Here is a 16,952-nt window from a genome sequence, read left to right on the forward strand (position 1 = left end):
AGAGCTGCCTCTGTTCGGCTAGAGTAGGCTACAACCAGCAAAAAATCACTGAGCGCAGTTTTTTTTTGGCTGCGGTATTGTAAATAACTAGTCTAACCTTATTTCTTTTTTTAAACAGCAACATATCTTTCAATTATCTAATAGGACCAGTGTTTACCTTAAGTAACGAGAGCAAATTAGCCAAGGCAAGTGGGAAGTGGAACGATAATTTTTTATTGACATTTGAATCAGCCGCATTTTACCTTTATAACGAAAGGAAAACGACTTAAAGTAGGCTACGCTGGAGTAACCAGCCTGCATTCGGTGGACAACATCAAGACTGTCAATCAGCTGGGGTGGCTCACATGCATCTTGAAGGATCTGGAACCAAGAAACCACCTGCTACCATTAAAACTCCCAAATAACTTCATTTAACTTTAAATGTCTTATGACGTCCAATAAGGCCTGCATGGGGACTGTTATCCCGTGTTCTGGATTTGGACAGAAAGCCAAAATTTGCATAGCCTACACCGCAAAAATGTAATTTACCATAGGCCTATGTTACTTTCTCTTCCCGAAAATTTGGACATTACCAGCAGTATATATCAATAAAATTGGATGTAGCCAAAAGTGCCTACCTGATGAAGTTGTTGCCGCTGTTTAGCCAAAGCGGCGGAGCCCAGTTTTAGAGCCTCGCCGGCAAGCCTACTGCACAAGGCTGGAGGTATCACGGCATTTATTTGAGCTCAAACTCTGCCACTGTTGACTTTAGCACAAAGCAAAGATTTCACTGCCCCGCTAGTTTAAAAAATGATTATTTTACCAAGATATCGATCAGTGTGCTATAAAAATTCAGCTTAGCACTATGTCTAAAATGAACAGAGCGAAATTTAATATCTGTGTAAATTTACTGATATATGACATCTTGCTATTCAAAGTTTACTCTCCTGGAATTTGGTTGTACATGTACACATGCTGTATGTATTTATATTGTCCTTTCATTGTTTACTAGCTTTGTTTATTCGCAGATCACCAGTGTTTAAAAGATGATATGTGGAGAGGAAAGGGAGGCAGCCTATACACTTTGCACGCCCGGAGAGGGAGCGTACGTTGGACAAGGGGACAGAAATGGTTTAGTTGAGTAAAACTGGAACTGCAGCACGGGCTCGCGACCCACCAGATGACTGTGAGAGAAAGAACACCACGGGGTTTTATTCTTTCGGCCGGTTGCAGTGGCATCCCGTTGTTTTGATTTATTCGATGGAGAACTGTTTTATCAGTTAAAATCAGTGGAGAGGGAGACACTAAGTAGTTTAAAAGTATCCCCCTGACAATGGCTGAGTGATAGAATATAGCAGGTTAGAGCATCACGTTCGGCCCCCATTGTTCCTAAAGCTGGCCCATTTTCCACATCTATTCTCCGACGCCCCAGGAGGCTTTTATGTGATAATGAAACAAATTTCATCCTTACAGCGCAACTTGTGTGTCCTCCCGCAGGGGGGAACACTGAGAAAGAAAGAGTGAAAGAGAGGAGCGAGATTGCTTCAAAGGCCTTCCAGTGTCGAAACACTGTGATATGGACTCTGAATGTTCACGTTTATGGCAGTCTGTTTCGTAGTTTGGAAACAGTAAATAGTATAACTGAGCGTAGTTCAAAACAATAATAATAATAGGCTAATAATAATAATAGGAATAAGAAGTAGAAAAAGAAGAACAAGAAGAAGAACAAGAAAGCGCTGGCTACCGAGTTTGGTTCTGTGTCGGGAATAATGCATACTGCATGTGTAATAAATTATTACATAAATTATTAATAAATGTGTGATTTGGTTATTGTCAAATTCAAATATGCATAGGCCTATTCGAATTATCAATCCACCATGTGCAGCAATTGTCATATCAATGCTAGCCTATGACCCTGACAAAGGCGCAAGCCTATACTTTCTTCTTTATTGTAAATGCTGCTCATGGATAGTATATGTCTTACAGCTCTGTTCCAGATGTACAGTTTCATAAATGTCAATTATTATTATTATTATTATTATTATTATTATTATTATCATCATTATTATTATTATTATTATTATCATCATAATAAAGTATGTGTAAAGCCTATCTTTTGTCATTTGTACTGTTTTCAAAGCCTTATGCTAAAAAATAATAATAATAAAATGATACATGAAAAGAAAAAGCGTTTGTTTACATGTATGTCTAATAATGGTATAAACAGTTAGTACATGTTTGTACCTCAACATGATCAATGCCATTCTTGCTTCAAATCCCATGAAAATTGTAAAAAGGAATGGTATTTTACATTGTGTTATGTTGTTGCCTCTCCGATAGCCTCTAATACCAGTCGTAGAGTTTTGGTTCTGATTACCAGTGTCGTCTACGTGTCACTTATGTGCACATACTTCCGTATGATATCTGAGAGTACTGCTGATCACGAGTAGCCTAAATGTTTTGACATAACGTAACGGAGCTATTTGGTTTTGGTCTTACCTCACGTTCTTTAGTATTGCCTACTGTAATGATGAGTTTTTTCCTCTTGAACAATTGGATCAATGGTATATGCTGCAATAGCTCCACAATAAAGAAAAGGGCGTTCCCTTTTTTGTACTCGAATCAATTTCTCATTTGATTTCATTCACACTCTTTGTAACAGCCATTATAAAATGTAATTTTATTTACATTTTTTATTAGCCTGCTCATTGAAATAGGTGAAAATATTTTATTAAATTTCTGATTTTTTCTCCGCCAAAACCAAAAGTAATGTATAAAGTCTACAATTCTGTGCAATGCTACCTGAACTAGCGTGATAATAATAACAATAATAATAATAATAATAATAATAATAATAATAATAACAATAACAATAACAATAATAATAATAATAATAATAATAATAATAATTTCAAAATCCTTAAAGGGCCTTTAGCAAATACATTGAGAGACGAGTGACATACTGTAGTTATGAATTTGAATAACTGACAAAATGAAACCAGACGGTCAAGTTCAGAAAAAATCCAAATAACACTTTAATATAGATTCTGTCCTTGTTGTCAACTACAAGAATACACATTTACAAGCCATAAATAAGGATTACACTAACGATTGAACAACTTAAGTCTCCCACATTGCATCTAAAATTCAATTAGCAGCCTCGGTATCTTCAGCCTTATTTTACAACAGTTAGTTATTTTTGGTCTGTATTAAAAGCCGCCGCGTCAGCCTGAAAACAACAGATTTTGTCACATATTAACAATCATTACAAAATAATTACTAAACAAACCTGACATCTAAATTCAGTGGGAAACATTTTAAAAAATGATGAAAATAAAGGGAAATGCATGTGCCAAAACTATAATTTTACAAATGTACAAATTTCTGGAAAATGTCCACCTGCAGCGGGGAAATTTAAGAGGAGTTCATGATGGGTCTGGAATACACACCTTGATAGTAAGAAGTGTCAGCGGGCATTGGCGAATCTAGCCCCGCTTTACTCGCCATTGAACTCATAGATAGTGCCCCCGTCATTGGGGAACCGTACCCAGAGTAATGCATCACCTGTTCATAGGTTTTTAAGTCCATTTTGTGATGCTGCTGTTCCGAGGACATTAGATTGTTTATGGAGAAGGGATGATTGAAGGAGTAATGGTGCTCCGGCTTCAGGTGAGCGTCGTGGCCGAGGACAGAGTGGTGTTGCGACAGAAGGTGCTGCGCTTGTGTGGTCGGGGAGGACGTATGTTCTGGGCTCAGCGCCTGTCCGGACTTCATGTCCGACATGGACCTTTTCTGGTCACCCGAGGAAGAATTGGACTGGGGGGACTCGTTGCCGTTACAGCTCTCTGAGCTGCTGTTAGATCCACCCTCCGACGTCTTCCTGCCTGACTCCTTGCTGAGCTTTTTGTCGCACTTAAACCGTTTTTGTCTCCTTAGGTAGCAGCCGTTTTCAAACATGTTTCCCGAGTCCGGGTGGAGGGTCCAGAAGGAGCCTTTTCCCGGCTTATCCGGCGATCTAGGTACTTTGAGGAAACAGTCGTTGAAAGATAAGGAGTGCCGAATAGAATTCTGCCAGCGCTGCTGGTTCTGACGGTAAAACGGGAAAAGGTCCATGATCCACTGGTAGATTTCGCTCAGAGTGAGCATTTTGCTTGGAGACTGCTGAATAGCCATGGTGATAAGAGAAATATACGAGTAAGGTGGCTTGGCGTGTGTGTAGCTTCTTCGGTACGTTTTGGGGTCCCGGGATCTGTTGATATTCGACTGTCCGTACATAGGGCTCATAGCGTTCATGTTGTTGTAGGACGCCAGGGAGTTCATGGACGGAGGCTGCGCAGACATTGGACTCATGTTTGGGCTGAGAGCAGCGGTCATGCCCGCCATCCCGGCGCTCATGCCGTTCATGGCTCCGGGGCCGGGTGACATGCCGGTCATTGAGGGGCTCATGCCAGTGTTCACGTAGGACATGTTCATGGAGCCGGTGGTCATGTTAGCCGTTGTGGTCATACCCGGCATGCTCATGTAGCTGTTCATAGTGTTCATTCCCAGTCCAGCGTTCATGTTTCCGACGGAAGTGTAACACTGAAAACAGAGACAGCAAGCGGCTAAGTTAGTCAGACATTTGTTTAGTGGATTCAGTTTCAGCTAACTGTTATTTTGAACTGCACTGAAAAACGTGATTTATAAGTTAAATAGCAAACATTTACGCATATAATCTCTCATGCAGCCTAGCCTTATCTGTGGATCACTTGTATTTAAAGCGTGTATTGACTACAAACTGAACGCTCATGTCATTCGTGTTTCTAAATGTTCGTGCTTCCGAAGTAAGCTATACCCATACGAGTACACTCAAGTGAAATAGGCAATTCCATTTCCATATCCTATGACAAGTTTCTGTTCTAATAGATTTTAGTTTTCATTTAGGATTTCCAATAAAACGTGTGAGCCATATATAAACATACTAAAGCAATACAATACAAATATATGTCGTATTTTTTCATATTTGATTTTCGTTTTTTTTTTTAAATCAATATTTGTAGCTAATATTTTACATTAATTCTTAATCGAAGAAGGCTATTTACCCGAAAGTAATCTTATAAAGAACGTGTGTCAAAACACAAAAAAAAAATAATAATGATCAAATAGACACAAGAATGTAAACACCCACAATGAAAACCTGATTGAACGTCTGTGTACATTAATGCACATGCATATAATACGGACCGGCGCCATTATGTCAAAACTAAACATACCTTAAATTATAAAATGAAATAGTATGTATACATATTATCACAATTCTGGGGGGAGGGGTGAAAGTTTCCCCTACATACCAAACTCAACTTTGTTAGGATAGTGCAGCGTAGAGATGGGAAGGATTTGGAGGCGCCTCAAGTCAATATTTGATCACACAGTTAATATTATCTCAGGGCTAATATTGAATTGTATAAAATGGGATCGGCTTTCGACGGAAAAAAAATATATAAGCTACCAACCTCGGGTTCTCCGTAATAGGTGCTCCAGTCTGAATGCTCGTGTCCTTCCATTTTGACTGCTCCGAGCATTGTGGAAGTTTCAGCCACTTAATTTTGTCCAACAGCCTCTCTCTGTAGCAGATGGGCAAGGCGTCCTCTAAAAAACGATATCGGACCACGGGGTACCCAGGTCGTTGGTCTGCTGTCTGGTCAGGGATTGGCGCATGTGTGTCTTTGAGTCGGCAGTGCCCACAGGCGCCGAAAAGCGTCTGATGATGACTTGAGTTGAAATGACGTTGCCGGCTGGCTGTAAACGCAGTGATATAGCTCTGTGCGCCAAGCGAGCCTCCAATCCCCACTTCTTTGTTGCCCTATTTGAATAATCTGCTCACACCTAGGCGCGAGACTACTCGTTTGGGCCCGCTATTGTACACCTGCGCTAGAAAAAAAGAAAAAGAACAACCCAATTTGAAAAGATTCACTACAACTTAATCTTATTGTTTTCCTTTAGAAGGAACGCGAGAGGTAATTCAGACTGATGTCCCAAAGACGTTTTTTTATTATGCACATTCCTTCGTTCCTTTTGACCTCCAGAATTCACAATTTAGAACTTTTATTCAATTGTTTTCATTTTATTGACAACTGGGAGTGTGGTCTGTATTCTCATATTTTACGTGGCCCCCTGAGAGTCGCAAGTCATTTTTTTCCCACGGCTCGGGCTAATATAGGGATCTGTTTGCAATACTTGATATTTATTTACACTAACATCTAACAGTGAATCGCTTCACGAAGTTAAAATCGTTAACTTTGCTGTCCGTTCGGAAGACGCTTCCCCCTGTTTCCCAGGTGCTTAGTTAGCATAACTTTGACGACGTTGTAGCTTGAATGTTATGTTTAATGGTCTGTGTGGACATGCATAGGCTACAAAGATAAATAAATAAATAAATAAATAAACCCCGTTCAGTAAATTATTACGTGCTAAGCAGGCTAACTTTTTGTGAGCAATAGCTTATTAGCCTATTGCATCGTTTTAATTTGATAGCTTTTATTTTATTTTACGTGTACATGTTTTTATTGAGTGTGCAGTTATTTTAGACCATTCTGGGTGAATATACTGCATTTTTAATGTATTACGGTATTATCATATTCCTTCTGATGAGCATCATAATAAATGTAAACAGGCTAACACTGAAAAAAGTTCACATATTCAGGAGTGTCTAAATTGCCAAGAACGGGTCATCATTTATGGACTCAGAGTCGAATACTGAAGTGATGTTTTAGACAAAGCAAAGTTATTTGTGTTTGATCATCAGTAGTTTAGCGGATTACCCAGACTACGGCCTATAATTCGGGTTACAGAGATTGTTCAAATTAGGCTATGTGAAAAAAATAAATGTACATGTGTAAATGTATGTGTCTAAAAATAACCTATCGTAAATACCACCGCATGAAAACTGACGCTTAATCGCGATGCAAGTCTTTATTTGTAACATTAACTCCTGATAGTTTTAATGATTAAGTCTGTTTGTATTAGGCCAACAACCAATGTGAACCGCTGTAAATTACAGTGTCTTGGAACACTACGGATGGAGCTGTGGTAATGCATGTAATAAGCATAATGTAATAATGAACTACTTTGGTTGCTTTTTGTTACAATAATTTACCAAGGCTGAGTACTCGGTTTAATCCAGTTTTGTGGAGGGAGAGACTACTTAACAGTGCGCATTTGTTATAGAGGTCAGGGCGAAAAGACAAAAAAATATTGTAGTTACGATTATGGAGTTGTGGTAATAGAGTAAGCATTATGGCGACTGTGTATATATTAATTTAGTATTAAGTTTGAGAGCGCCCTCTATTGGGTGAAGTACCGCCAAAATGATTGCCGTGCTTCCATTTACTTATGGTTCATACAGACTTATAGAAATAACATTCCAGGTTTTTGTTTTAATTTTATTGATGAATAGTCCTTGACAATCTGTAGACACGTACAACGCCGATGTATTTCAATATGCCAGATCTCTCCTGTGGACTAAGATTTTAACAGGTTATTCGAAGGAGGGTGAACCTGAAGTGAAGTACCATAATCTGTTATTTTGTTTGTATAAAAAGATTTATACTCTTATTAAATATCTGTTTACACATACATTTACACAAGTGTAACATGGGTAATGGTTTCCTACCTTTACAGTTTGTTTGATGCGCTGATGTCAAATATGAATCTGAGTCAGTAACAGTTAGACTGACTGTTAGCATACATAAACATAATAGGCCGAAACGGTTCACATGAAGCGCAGCAGAATCTAGAATTGAGAGCTCCTGACAGATGATCCTTTAATGCGCGATGTCCTAATTACTGGTTGTTCTATACCATGTGAAAGTTGCGGCATTCAGGCACCTGAGTTAGCGTCACTGTGTTCTGAACATACGTCTGTGAGACCACACTCAGGTTAATCTCTGGGGCATTAACCTATCATACATCACCTCTGATTCTGGCTTCTTCTGGCCATATTCCCACGTGTGTCTCGTATGCAATAAGGACGAACACCAACATTTTATAGAGTGTAAAATCCATACACAGTAAATGTAATTGGTCCGAAGCGGAGTTCATTTCAGAGCCTGCATGCTTCTTAAGGGAACCTTTAAAATATAGACCGTCCATTAACATTGTCTCCATATTATTAAGTCAGTTCTGTATGATATTTGCCATTAGAAAGATGGCAGCCTAATTATAAGCTATATTTGGGTCCGGGCGGGGGCCTTAAAAAGTAAAACTGTTCAGTGAGTGCTAATAAGCCAAAGTCCAATTAAATTTGGGTGCTGACTTCCATCTTACTATAGTGATCATCTCATTGGCCTCAACATCCAACACATCTGCCGCAACCTGCCAGCAACGGAAACAGTGATTTCAATGACTTATTTTTCACGTTACAAATTAGTGCTTAATTATTCAGTCAGTTAAAAGTTAGTGACAATGTCTGTTATATTTAATGCCACGGAAGAAATTCTACTAAAATTCATGAATAACCAATACATTTTTGTTTATTTCTGTTTTTGCTGTTATAATGTGTAGGCAGTGTTTGCAATTGTGCACATAATCTGCAATTAAACATATTAGCTATACATGATGATGTTTATTTATTAAAATGAACTGCTGTGGCAATCACTGCTATCTCAAAGATTTACACACTGCACAATAAACCATTTGAGTTCACTCAGGCTGCAATTCCCTATTCCAAATGCCAATGGAAGCCAATGTTTCCAACAGTCAATTCAACTGAAGCCAATTGAAGCCATTAATCACACCAACTATAACTGTCTGTAATCTTAAAAAGGCCATCATCACTTACAATAATTTATTTTCCCTTTTTCTTGTGCAGTGTAACTTAGCTTTACCTGTATAGCAATAAATGGTGCAATACTAGGAATGTAGCATTCCTTGTATTTGTAAAACGTTTACAGAGCAGTAGTGTAATTGTCATGTGGTTCCACAAACAATTCAACTTTGGGGGAGACACACTGCTCAAGCTTGTGTAGTCAAACATCCAGAAACTTGAGGGAATTAATTCAATGCATCAGCAGAATAATGAATGCCTAATAATGAACTCTAAAGTTGATGGATGAATACTCTTCAGGAGCCAAGCATGGATATGTCAGTGACTACTGTCCACAGAAGACTTCACAAACATAACTACAGAGGCTACACTGCAAGATGCAAACCACAAGTTTGCCACAAAAACAGGATGGGCAGGTTACAGTTTGCTAAGAAGTACCTAAAAGGATCCTAGAAAACGGTCTTGTGGACAGTTGAGACCAAGATTCACTTGTATCAGTGTGATGGCAAGAGCAAAGTGTGGAGGCATAAGTATGAACTGCTCAAGATCCAAAGCACAGGATTAAACTACAGGATTGCTGACTGGTATAACATTAGCTTTACTGAAAGTGCCAGTTCTGAGAGTCTAAGTAAAACAACATAATCTTTTGCGTTGTTGAAGAGCTAGCCGATAATACAATAAAACACTCTCCATTTAGTCATCGATTTCAGGAGCTAATGAAGTGATGATTTTGCTAAGTACATTAGCTTGTCTAAAGTTAGCTATCGACCTCAGGCCTGTATCACAAAGCAGACTGTGTGAGTTAGCCAGATAACTTTGCAGAAAGCAGAAACTTAATTTTTCATTTTTAATCCCACCCTCCAATCCCTTAACAATGTGCTTCACGAACCTACCAAAGTTATCCTGTGAAAAAAAAACCTTTCTTACCTATGGCTGTACGTTACTCTTGCATTATGTTAGGATTTTGGACTTGGATTTGTTGACTTGGACTTGCCTTGAATAAGTAGAGCTACTTTCATGATGCAGGCCTCTGATGGTTCACGATAGCTAACGTTAACAACATATTTTTATACATGTAAATTGTTGAACACGGCTTATCCTCTATCCCAGACATCCATCCCAGACTTCCATCACAGTTTCTCTGTCACTTTACCCCCTGACATGACTTTTCTTTGTCAGCCAGCTACAGTCCATGCTTGACACTCACGTTATCGACCCTGCAGCAAGCAGAAGTAAGTACCCGCTGAATTTTGAGTTATAGGTTATGAAGCCATTTTTAGCACAGCAGAAACATATTACATTAAGTGATTAATTGTCTAACATAATTATTACACTGAACATTGCAAACCACTTAACTGCTTTAGTAATATAAATTAATTTATCTAAAAAAAAAATAAGTAATGGCCACTTATTTTCTACATTAAAGACAAAACAGTGTTTACAGTGTACTTTTGCTAAAAGTGAATAATTACCAGATAGCAATTGCCAACAGGTCATTCACACTGTGATGAACTGAGGTGAATGTTCCGATTCATGTGCGATAAATAGGGCAGCACTGTTGCTGGGCAGATGTAACATGTTCATGATAAGCTGAGGTCGTTTTTTTTGGGTGTAGAATATATTGTAGATCTATATTGTAGATATCCAAAACTGCAACATCTTCTGGACCAGCATATGCAGATACAACAAGGACTGATTTTCAGTCATCAAAAACAAGCACAGATCATTTGCATACTGTGTACAGCATAAACACAGACTAGAATAAACAAGTGAAACAAAGTGTCGGTGTGTATGTAAAATAAATGAAGCGTATTAGCCTTAAGCAGTTCTAATGAGATGGAAGCCTGAAACAACATAGCCTGCTAGAAATCTGTGAACCAAACAAACTGTTTAGCATGGAATCTGAGCAGGAAAATGTTCCGAGTAGATCAACTATTTACATAGAACATTTGGTCTCTACTGGACTCAATAGGACATCCCTACCAGATTTTACAGTGTATGTTTGCAACAAAATGACCAATCAGATGCAACCCAAAGAATCAATCGCTCAGTGAAAATGAATTTTCATTGGCTAGACCCTCTTACTTCCTGCGCCTTAATGGCGCATGGCACCAGATTAATCCAGAGCAGGTAAGTCTGGTTTCATTGAATTGAATATAACTGTAAACTGGTTGAGTGTGTTTGATTGAATCTGGCCCTTAGTATGATGATTTGTAAACCATAAGCAGAATTTCTTGTTCCAGTTGAGCTAGAGAAATGGGCCCCAAAATACATGAAGGGGTTTGCACTGAGGCTGAGGACTGCAGGGCAGTTAAGCTTGAACGGGTTTAGCAAGCATGCCCAACCATCTGTGCAACGTTGGAATTTGACCACATCAATGTGGTTGAGTTCAAGATGGCAAAAATAAGAGTGAAAAGATAAGGAAGTTATCATGAATAATTCCACAGGGGAGATTGGGTTTAACAAATCCCATGGATTTTAATTTCCTTCGCAAAGAAGGTATAAAAAAAGATATGACCAATATTTGGCTTGTGACATTGTACACACTGATTTTCAAAAGGCCTGAAACAAAATATCACTCAAGTTAAAGGCATTTTTATTAACTACTAAACAAAAAATATGTGGATTCAAATTTAAGTATGAAACAGTGTAACTACGAGTCTGAATGGGCAGTGTAAGAGGTAACATTCTCCATGGTTCCATGTGACTTCTGCTTACATTACATGACCCCAACCATGACAATGCCAAATCTGCACATTTGTAATGATAGAAATAGCCATACTGAAAACAGCCATCCCAGTGAAATCAGTGAAAAGTCAGTGAAATGTCACCGAGGTATTCAGATGAAAACCCGGCTACATTTGGTTGATAAGCGAACGTTTCTAGCTAACTAGGACATAGCCAGTCTATATCGGGGTGAAAACCTGAGCTATATTAGGGTTAATCTAGTCTGTTTATGTCAAAACACACCTCAACCTAGATTTTGACCTCTCTAGATATCAATATTCTAGCTTTTGCACAATGGGATACTGTGCCAGTTTGAAATTTTATATATTAAACATTTATACATAACGTTATGTTTATACATGTAACAAAATATGTAAATAATTGTTTGACTACCGTGTATCATACTGATTCTCATGAAAAATTGGTTGGGACAAACAGATTTCAGTCTTGGTATGTACCCTACACCCACACACTCTGCAAATATTTCCATGGGAACTTTAAACGTTGGTTCAAAGTTGTTCTCGTGATTTAATTCATCCCAGGACACAAGGGGGGTAACACCATTGTTAAGCACAGAGAGACAGTCACTCATATGACAGAGGGTCGATACAATTGCCCTAAGCTGAACCATGCAACACAAGTCTTCGGTGCCATAGATGCACACTACACTTCATGTATATGCCAACAGTGTCATAATTGAAAGGGAGCACTCAAAATCATCTTTAGAAATTCATGGTGTTTCTGGTGACCATTTCCATAAACATAACAAATCAATTTTCACGTATATTCCAACTCTTTTATAAGAGATTACCACAGTGATATATTAAATATACAATTAAACGCAAAAGTATTGGGACAGCTGCGTTCAGCTGGTTGTTATCCCTCCGTGTCAATTGAATTTTCAAATCTCACAATGACTATGAGCAAAATTCCCAATGTCTGCATTTATTTAATGTTTTTTTTTTTTTCCTTTTTTTTTTTCCTTCAATGAGTCCTGCTATTTCAAGTTTTTTAGCGTAAGCAAGTTTTGACAAATGTAATGACTTGCAAGATCAGTATTTCACTTTATACCCTTACATCTGATGACTGCATAAAGTAGTGACTCATGGACATCACATGGTTCATGATGTGATCCTTTGAGATGCTCTGCCACGCTTGTACCGCTGTCTCTTTCAGTTGCTATGTGTTTGCTGGGGTTTTGAACCCAGCAAAACCCCTGAACTTCAGTTTATATTTGAGCAGGCGAAAACGTGTTCAATGGGGTTAAACATGGTGACTGACTGGGCCAAATCAAACACTTCCATCTTCTTCCTGATATAATTCTTGGTTAAGTTGGCTATATTGTTTGGGTGTTGTCTTCCTGCATGATGATCATCTGTCGAATGGGTTCTGTGGCATTTCTGTGAATATTGGTAGCCAAAATGGTTCTGTGCACTACAGCTGTCATTCTGTTGCTGCCATCACTGGTCACATCATCAATAAAGACTGCTGAATTGGTTCCAGATGCAAGCATACAGGAGACCCCCCACAACAGTTAAACTTATTTATATTTCACAAATGCAGTGATCTAAGCCATCCTCACATTACCATGGTCAATTTTGTATTGATTTATTTTTTATTCTTAATATTTATTTGATAGGGACAGATATAGTTTACATAGATAATTGCAAAAGTAAAATGCATCACAGTATTTGTAGCTTCAGCTATAGAACAGGTTTATTTTTATTCTGTACCTGATTAGCTGTAAATGTAATTAACCAATAATTAATAAATTGTTAGCCTTATCTCACAACAATGTTCTATTCTATTGTTCAAGTATTTTGTTTGCTTGATGGTTATGTTCCCAATGTCCACACATCTGATAGCAGTGATGCATTTTCTGGTTTCGGGCTGGGTTGTTTAGCTGTTGGGTAGCTAGACATTCAGCCTTGGTGCAGGACACAACACCGATTCTTTAGCCACTGAGGCCTATAGCAGAGCCTATGACTGAATTATTCGCATGAATGTGTTCATCTAAATGTATTTTTGTTTGTTTCACTTTCTCTTTCATCCCCTCTGAAAAAAGGTTCTGGGGCAATAGGTTAAGCTTATAATTTGTCAAACTGAAATTAATACTTAAGACCTCTTTTCTTCAGGGAAAACTATGGAAAGTGTTTGCCGCCAGCCGCCTGTGGTGACAGCAAACATGCCGGAGAGCGGCCGAGGTTTGGGGCGTCCTTTATCGGCCACAGCTGTGACAACGCCCGTTGGCCGCAGGTTTTGCGGCCCGCTCCGACTGTGTTTACCTGGAAATGAATCTGAAAAGTGACGGGACTGGGAAGGCACACAACCTGGTCAAATAAAAACTGCGGAATGTCGGTGAAGAGGGGGCGGGGCGTGGGGGGGAAGTGTGGTTATTGCGCCCACCGTGCCAGTGTTCAAACAGTATTGTAAACGGTTAAGAAATTCCACAAATAGGCATCTTTTGATATTGAGGGAATTTGCTCTGTTAATGGCATGCCGTAGGGCGCGTATCTAAGGCCTCGCAATTTCTTGGTTGAATTGGTCTTTTTTAACTCTTGTCATGGAAAACACTCCTGCACCACACACAACAGACCACACATACCATAAATAAGGCTATCTGCTAGGCTGTGAATGCAAATTTCTACACGCAAATTATTGAATGAAACCATGCGGATTATGAATGCATAAAATGTCAAAACAAAAAAATTAAACTGGAAAGACTAATTACAGTACCTTCTCTACCTGATTAGAAATTATTATTACAAAATAACATACAGTTAGTTCATTTCAAAGCAATGCTAGTAGCTATGTTTAATTGAACAAGGAGACTCCCCAGAGTATCTCAACAGCAACCCAACTTAAGATCACAAACTACAATCATTCACACTCACTTGCAATGTTTTCCAATCACAGCCACCACAGAGCAGAAACCAAACTTGGGCTAACTTCTCCACTGCAGGCTTAAAGACGTATCATTACTGACTGTAAGATTCCTGATCAAATATTTAACAGCTGCAACAAGACTTTAAAGAACTATTTGTAATGATACAAATATTTTCTCCCAGATTTGGACATTCTATTTGTGTGCCTCACATTACCTCTTTTTCACCTGTTTACCAGGATCATATGGCTTCCCCTTATGCACTCACCTGTGTGACAGTGACTATTTTATATCCATTCTATGTCTTCACTGACAAATGGTATTGTGTGTGACCTGGAGGTTGTCGAAAGGAACTAATGTGCTAGTAACCTATGGAAACCTGGCTGACAAACAATCATTCTAATATTGTTGAGAAGAGCCCTGTTGTGTCCTATAATTGTGAACACCCGGTCAACGATGTAGCCATACACTGTTGACTATTGAGCACAATCTGGAAATTATAAGCAACTTTACCAGTGGAGTCAGCAACCATACTTTTCATTCATTTTCATAGATTTAAAAAATTAATAATGGACTGAAAAATTAAGGAGATGGATCAAAGCAAAATATTGAGATGGGACATATAGGCTATAACAATTACAAAGTCTTTGAGGCATGAATGAATTTTTTAATCAGTGTTATTTTTATGTACACACCAGCATCCACTGTCTGTATGACTGCATTACAAAGAGGCACTGATTGTGGTGGCTGTGTTTGGAAATATCTTCCCAGTATCATGTCCAAGTATGACAAAGACCCACTGGGCAACAGAAAAGTGTGTGAGTTTCACAAAAATGCTTGCTTCTTTGTGAGATTTACATGTTTTCTTTTACATTTTACAATTAAATACCTGGGTGCCCTGCCTTTAAATGGATGATTAGCATTAGCATTGGATTTTGTTGCACCTTACCATGGAGTAAATTTAGGGAAAGCTGATACCAGTCATGAGCAGCTAATTTAAGATACGTTTCCTTCCGAAGTCCTGCATCAGACACCTGGGGATTTCCATGCCAAATGTAAACCGTATGAAGGAAGGCAAGAAATTTCACACAAGAAAAAAATAAACGTATTGAGAAACTGACAAACGTCAGGTAAATAGGTTTGCCTGAGCTGCACATCTGTCAGGTGCTTAGAATCCTCTTCATTTTTGTTATAAACCTGGATCTGTATTCTCCAAAGTAGGGTAAATTCAAGTTGTAGTCACGTGAAATGTACGTGACACATCAATGTAACCATGGTTACCTGGCAAGCCTTCCACCATAGTTGGAGGGTAACCTTCTTTGCTTGCTTCCTGCCTTGACCTGAGGCTGAATTCCTAGAATTAAAGATAAAGAATACATTCAGGTGTTGTCTTTTTTTATACCATGAATGGAGGATTAAGTCAGAAAGTTTCCCTAACAAAAACACAAATCAAACAAAAAGAGGACAGATATGGGCACATAAGAAGGCCTTCATATCTGCTTTGGTAGCCTCTTCCTTCCTGCTGCGTCCGAAGTCCTTCCACATGCTAATTGATAATTTGTAGTGTTTGCTGTAGAACGGCGTGGGGCCAACTAGCCAGGCGGCTGAGTTCATGGTCTGCATGTCACGGGAAGGTCCGCGACAAAGCTCTCTGCTGGCTCGACAACATAAGCATCCAATCTGTGTTTGTTTAGCCAGGGACACCCGTCGTGGAGGCCCAGGGAGGCCCGTAAATTTCGCCTTTACAGGCCCTGACAGCTAACAGGCTAACCGGCGCTGGGGCCCAATGACACGGCCACTCGGCAGATTAGCACCTCATCAGCCTCCCGCAGTTTCGGACAAACATCGCCTTCTCCTCGCGTGAAACACAAAGCGCTCGGGGGGCCTGACAAACAGCCGCTCCGCAGGAGGGGGCCCCCCAAGCTTCCTGCCCTCCTCCTTACCCCCCCCACCCCTCTCTCACCAAGGCAGCTGTTTTGGCCAGAGCCCCCTGAGCCCCCGATCGGGTAGATGTGCGTATTTCAGGTGAGCAAATATTGCCACTAGCTTGAGACCTCAATGGCTGGTCTTCTTTTAGGCGGACTGCGTATTCACCCGGCCAACAGGAAGTGGGCAAGGGCCCACATCATAATCCCACTGGCCGAGTGAATTCACAAGGGACACAGCTGCGATGGGGAGGGGTTGGGGGGGTCATCCACATTAAGACAAGTGGATCTCCCTTTTACTTCAAAACTTGAAAGGCATTCTCCATTTCTTTACCTCCTCCTCATTTCCTTTCAATTACAGTAACAAATGAGTATTAACATCTCGGGCAATAGAATGTAGTCACAAAACAGACACCACACGTGAGTGTCTCAGTCAATAACTTAGAGCTTTCAAAATAATCCTGTCGAAATATAAATTTGGAAATCAGGCAACAACCAAACACAATGGAATCAATTACTGCATAAATCTTTCAGTCAACCATTTTCCCCTCTTATATTTTAGTGTACCAGCCATGTTAAGAGATGTTAACAGATGTTATATACAGATACAGATGTTAACAAGATCCATACCAGT

The 16,952-nt window shown here is 39.3% G+C and overlaps 1 protein-coding gene and 1 long non-coding RNA gene across 3 annotated transcripts in view; both read right to left on the reverse strand.

Annotated features, from left to right (window-relative positions):
- Window positions 1-1,036, reverse strand: part of LOC118216710 — a 34,110-nt gene extending 33,074 nt beyond the window's left edge. Inside the window, exon 1 of the long non-coding RNA XR_004763058.1 lies at window positions 618-1,036. This is a non-coding gene — a long non-coding RNA (uncharacterized LOC118216710). The remainder of the gene's footprint in view (window positions 1-617) is intronic.
- A 1,954-nt stretch (window positions 1,037-2,990) lies between these two features.
- foxa2 (forkhead box A2) lies at window positions 2,991-9,979 on the reverse strand. 2 transcript variants are annotated; one of them, XM_035398036.1, is made up of 3 exons: window positions 9,710-9,979; window positions 5,472-5,884; window positions 2,991-4,560 (listed from the first exon to the last, which is right to left on the reverse strand). In XM_035398036.1, exons 2-3 carry the CDS (start codon window positions 5,538-5,540, stop codon window positions 3,394-3,396), a joined length of 1,236 nt encoding a protein of 411 aa, XP_035253927.1. In that variant the 5' UTR covers window positions 5,541-5,884; window positions 9,710-9,979; the 3' UTR covers window positions 2,991-3,393. The 2 variants fall into 2 exon arrangements, with proteins under 2 accessions (XP_035253927.1, XP_035253846.1); XM_035397955.1 differs by having other exon boundaries at window positions 5,472-5,889.
- Between the last annotated feature and the right edge of the window lie 6,973 nt (window positions 9,980-16,952).

Source organism: Anguilla anguilla, chromosome 1, assembly GCF_013347855.1.
Source record: "Anguilla anguilla isolate fAngAng1 chromosome 1, fAngAng1.pri, whole genome shotgun sequence".
Classification (NCBI taxonomy): Eukaryota; Metazoa; Chordata; class Actinopteri; order Anguilliformes; family Anguillidae; genus Anguilla; species Anguilla anguilla.

What these genes read in the sequence shown, in the direction of transcription:
- foxa2 (XM_035398036.1), bottom strand. Translation starts at nt 5,540, where the DNA reads ATGCTCGGAGCAGTCAAAATGGAAGGACACGAGCATTCAGACTGGAGC. An exon ending in CCTATTACGGAGAACCCGAG is followed by an intron (nt 4,561 to 5,471) that starts GTTGGTAGCTTA and finishes CTCTGTTTTCAG; the next exon opens with TGTTACACTTCCGTCGGAAA.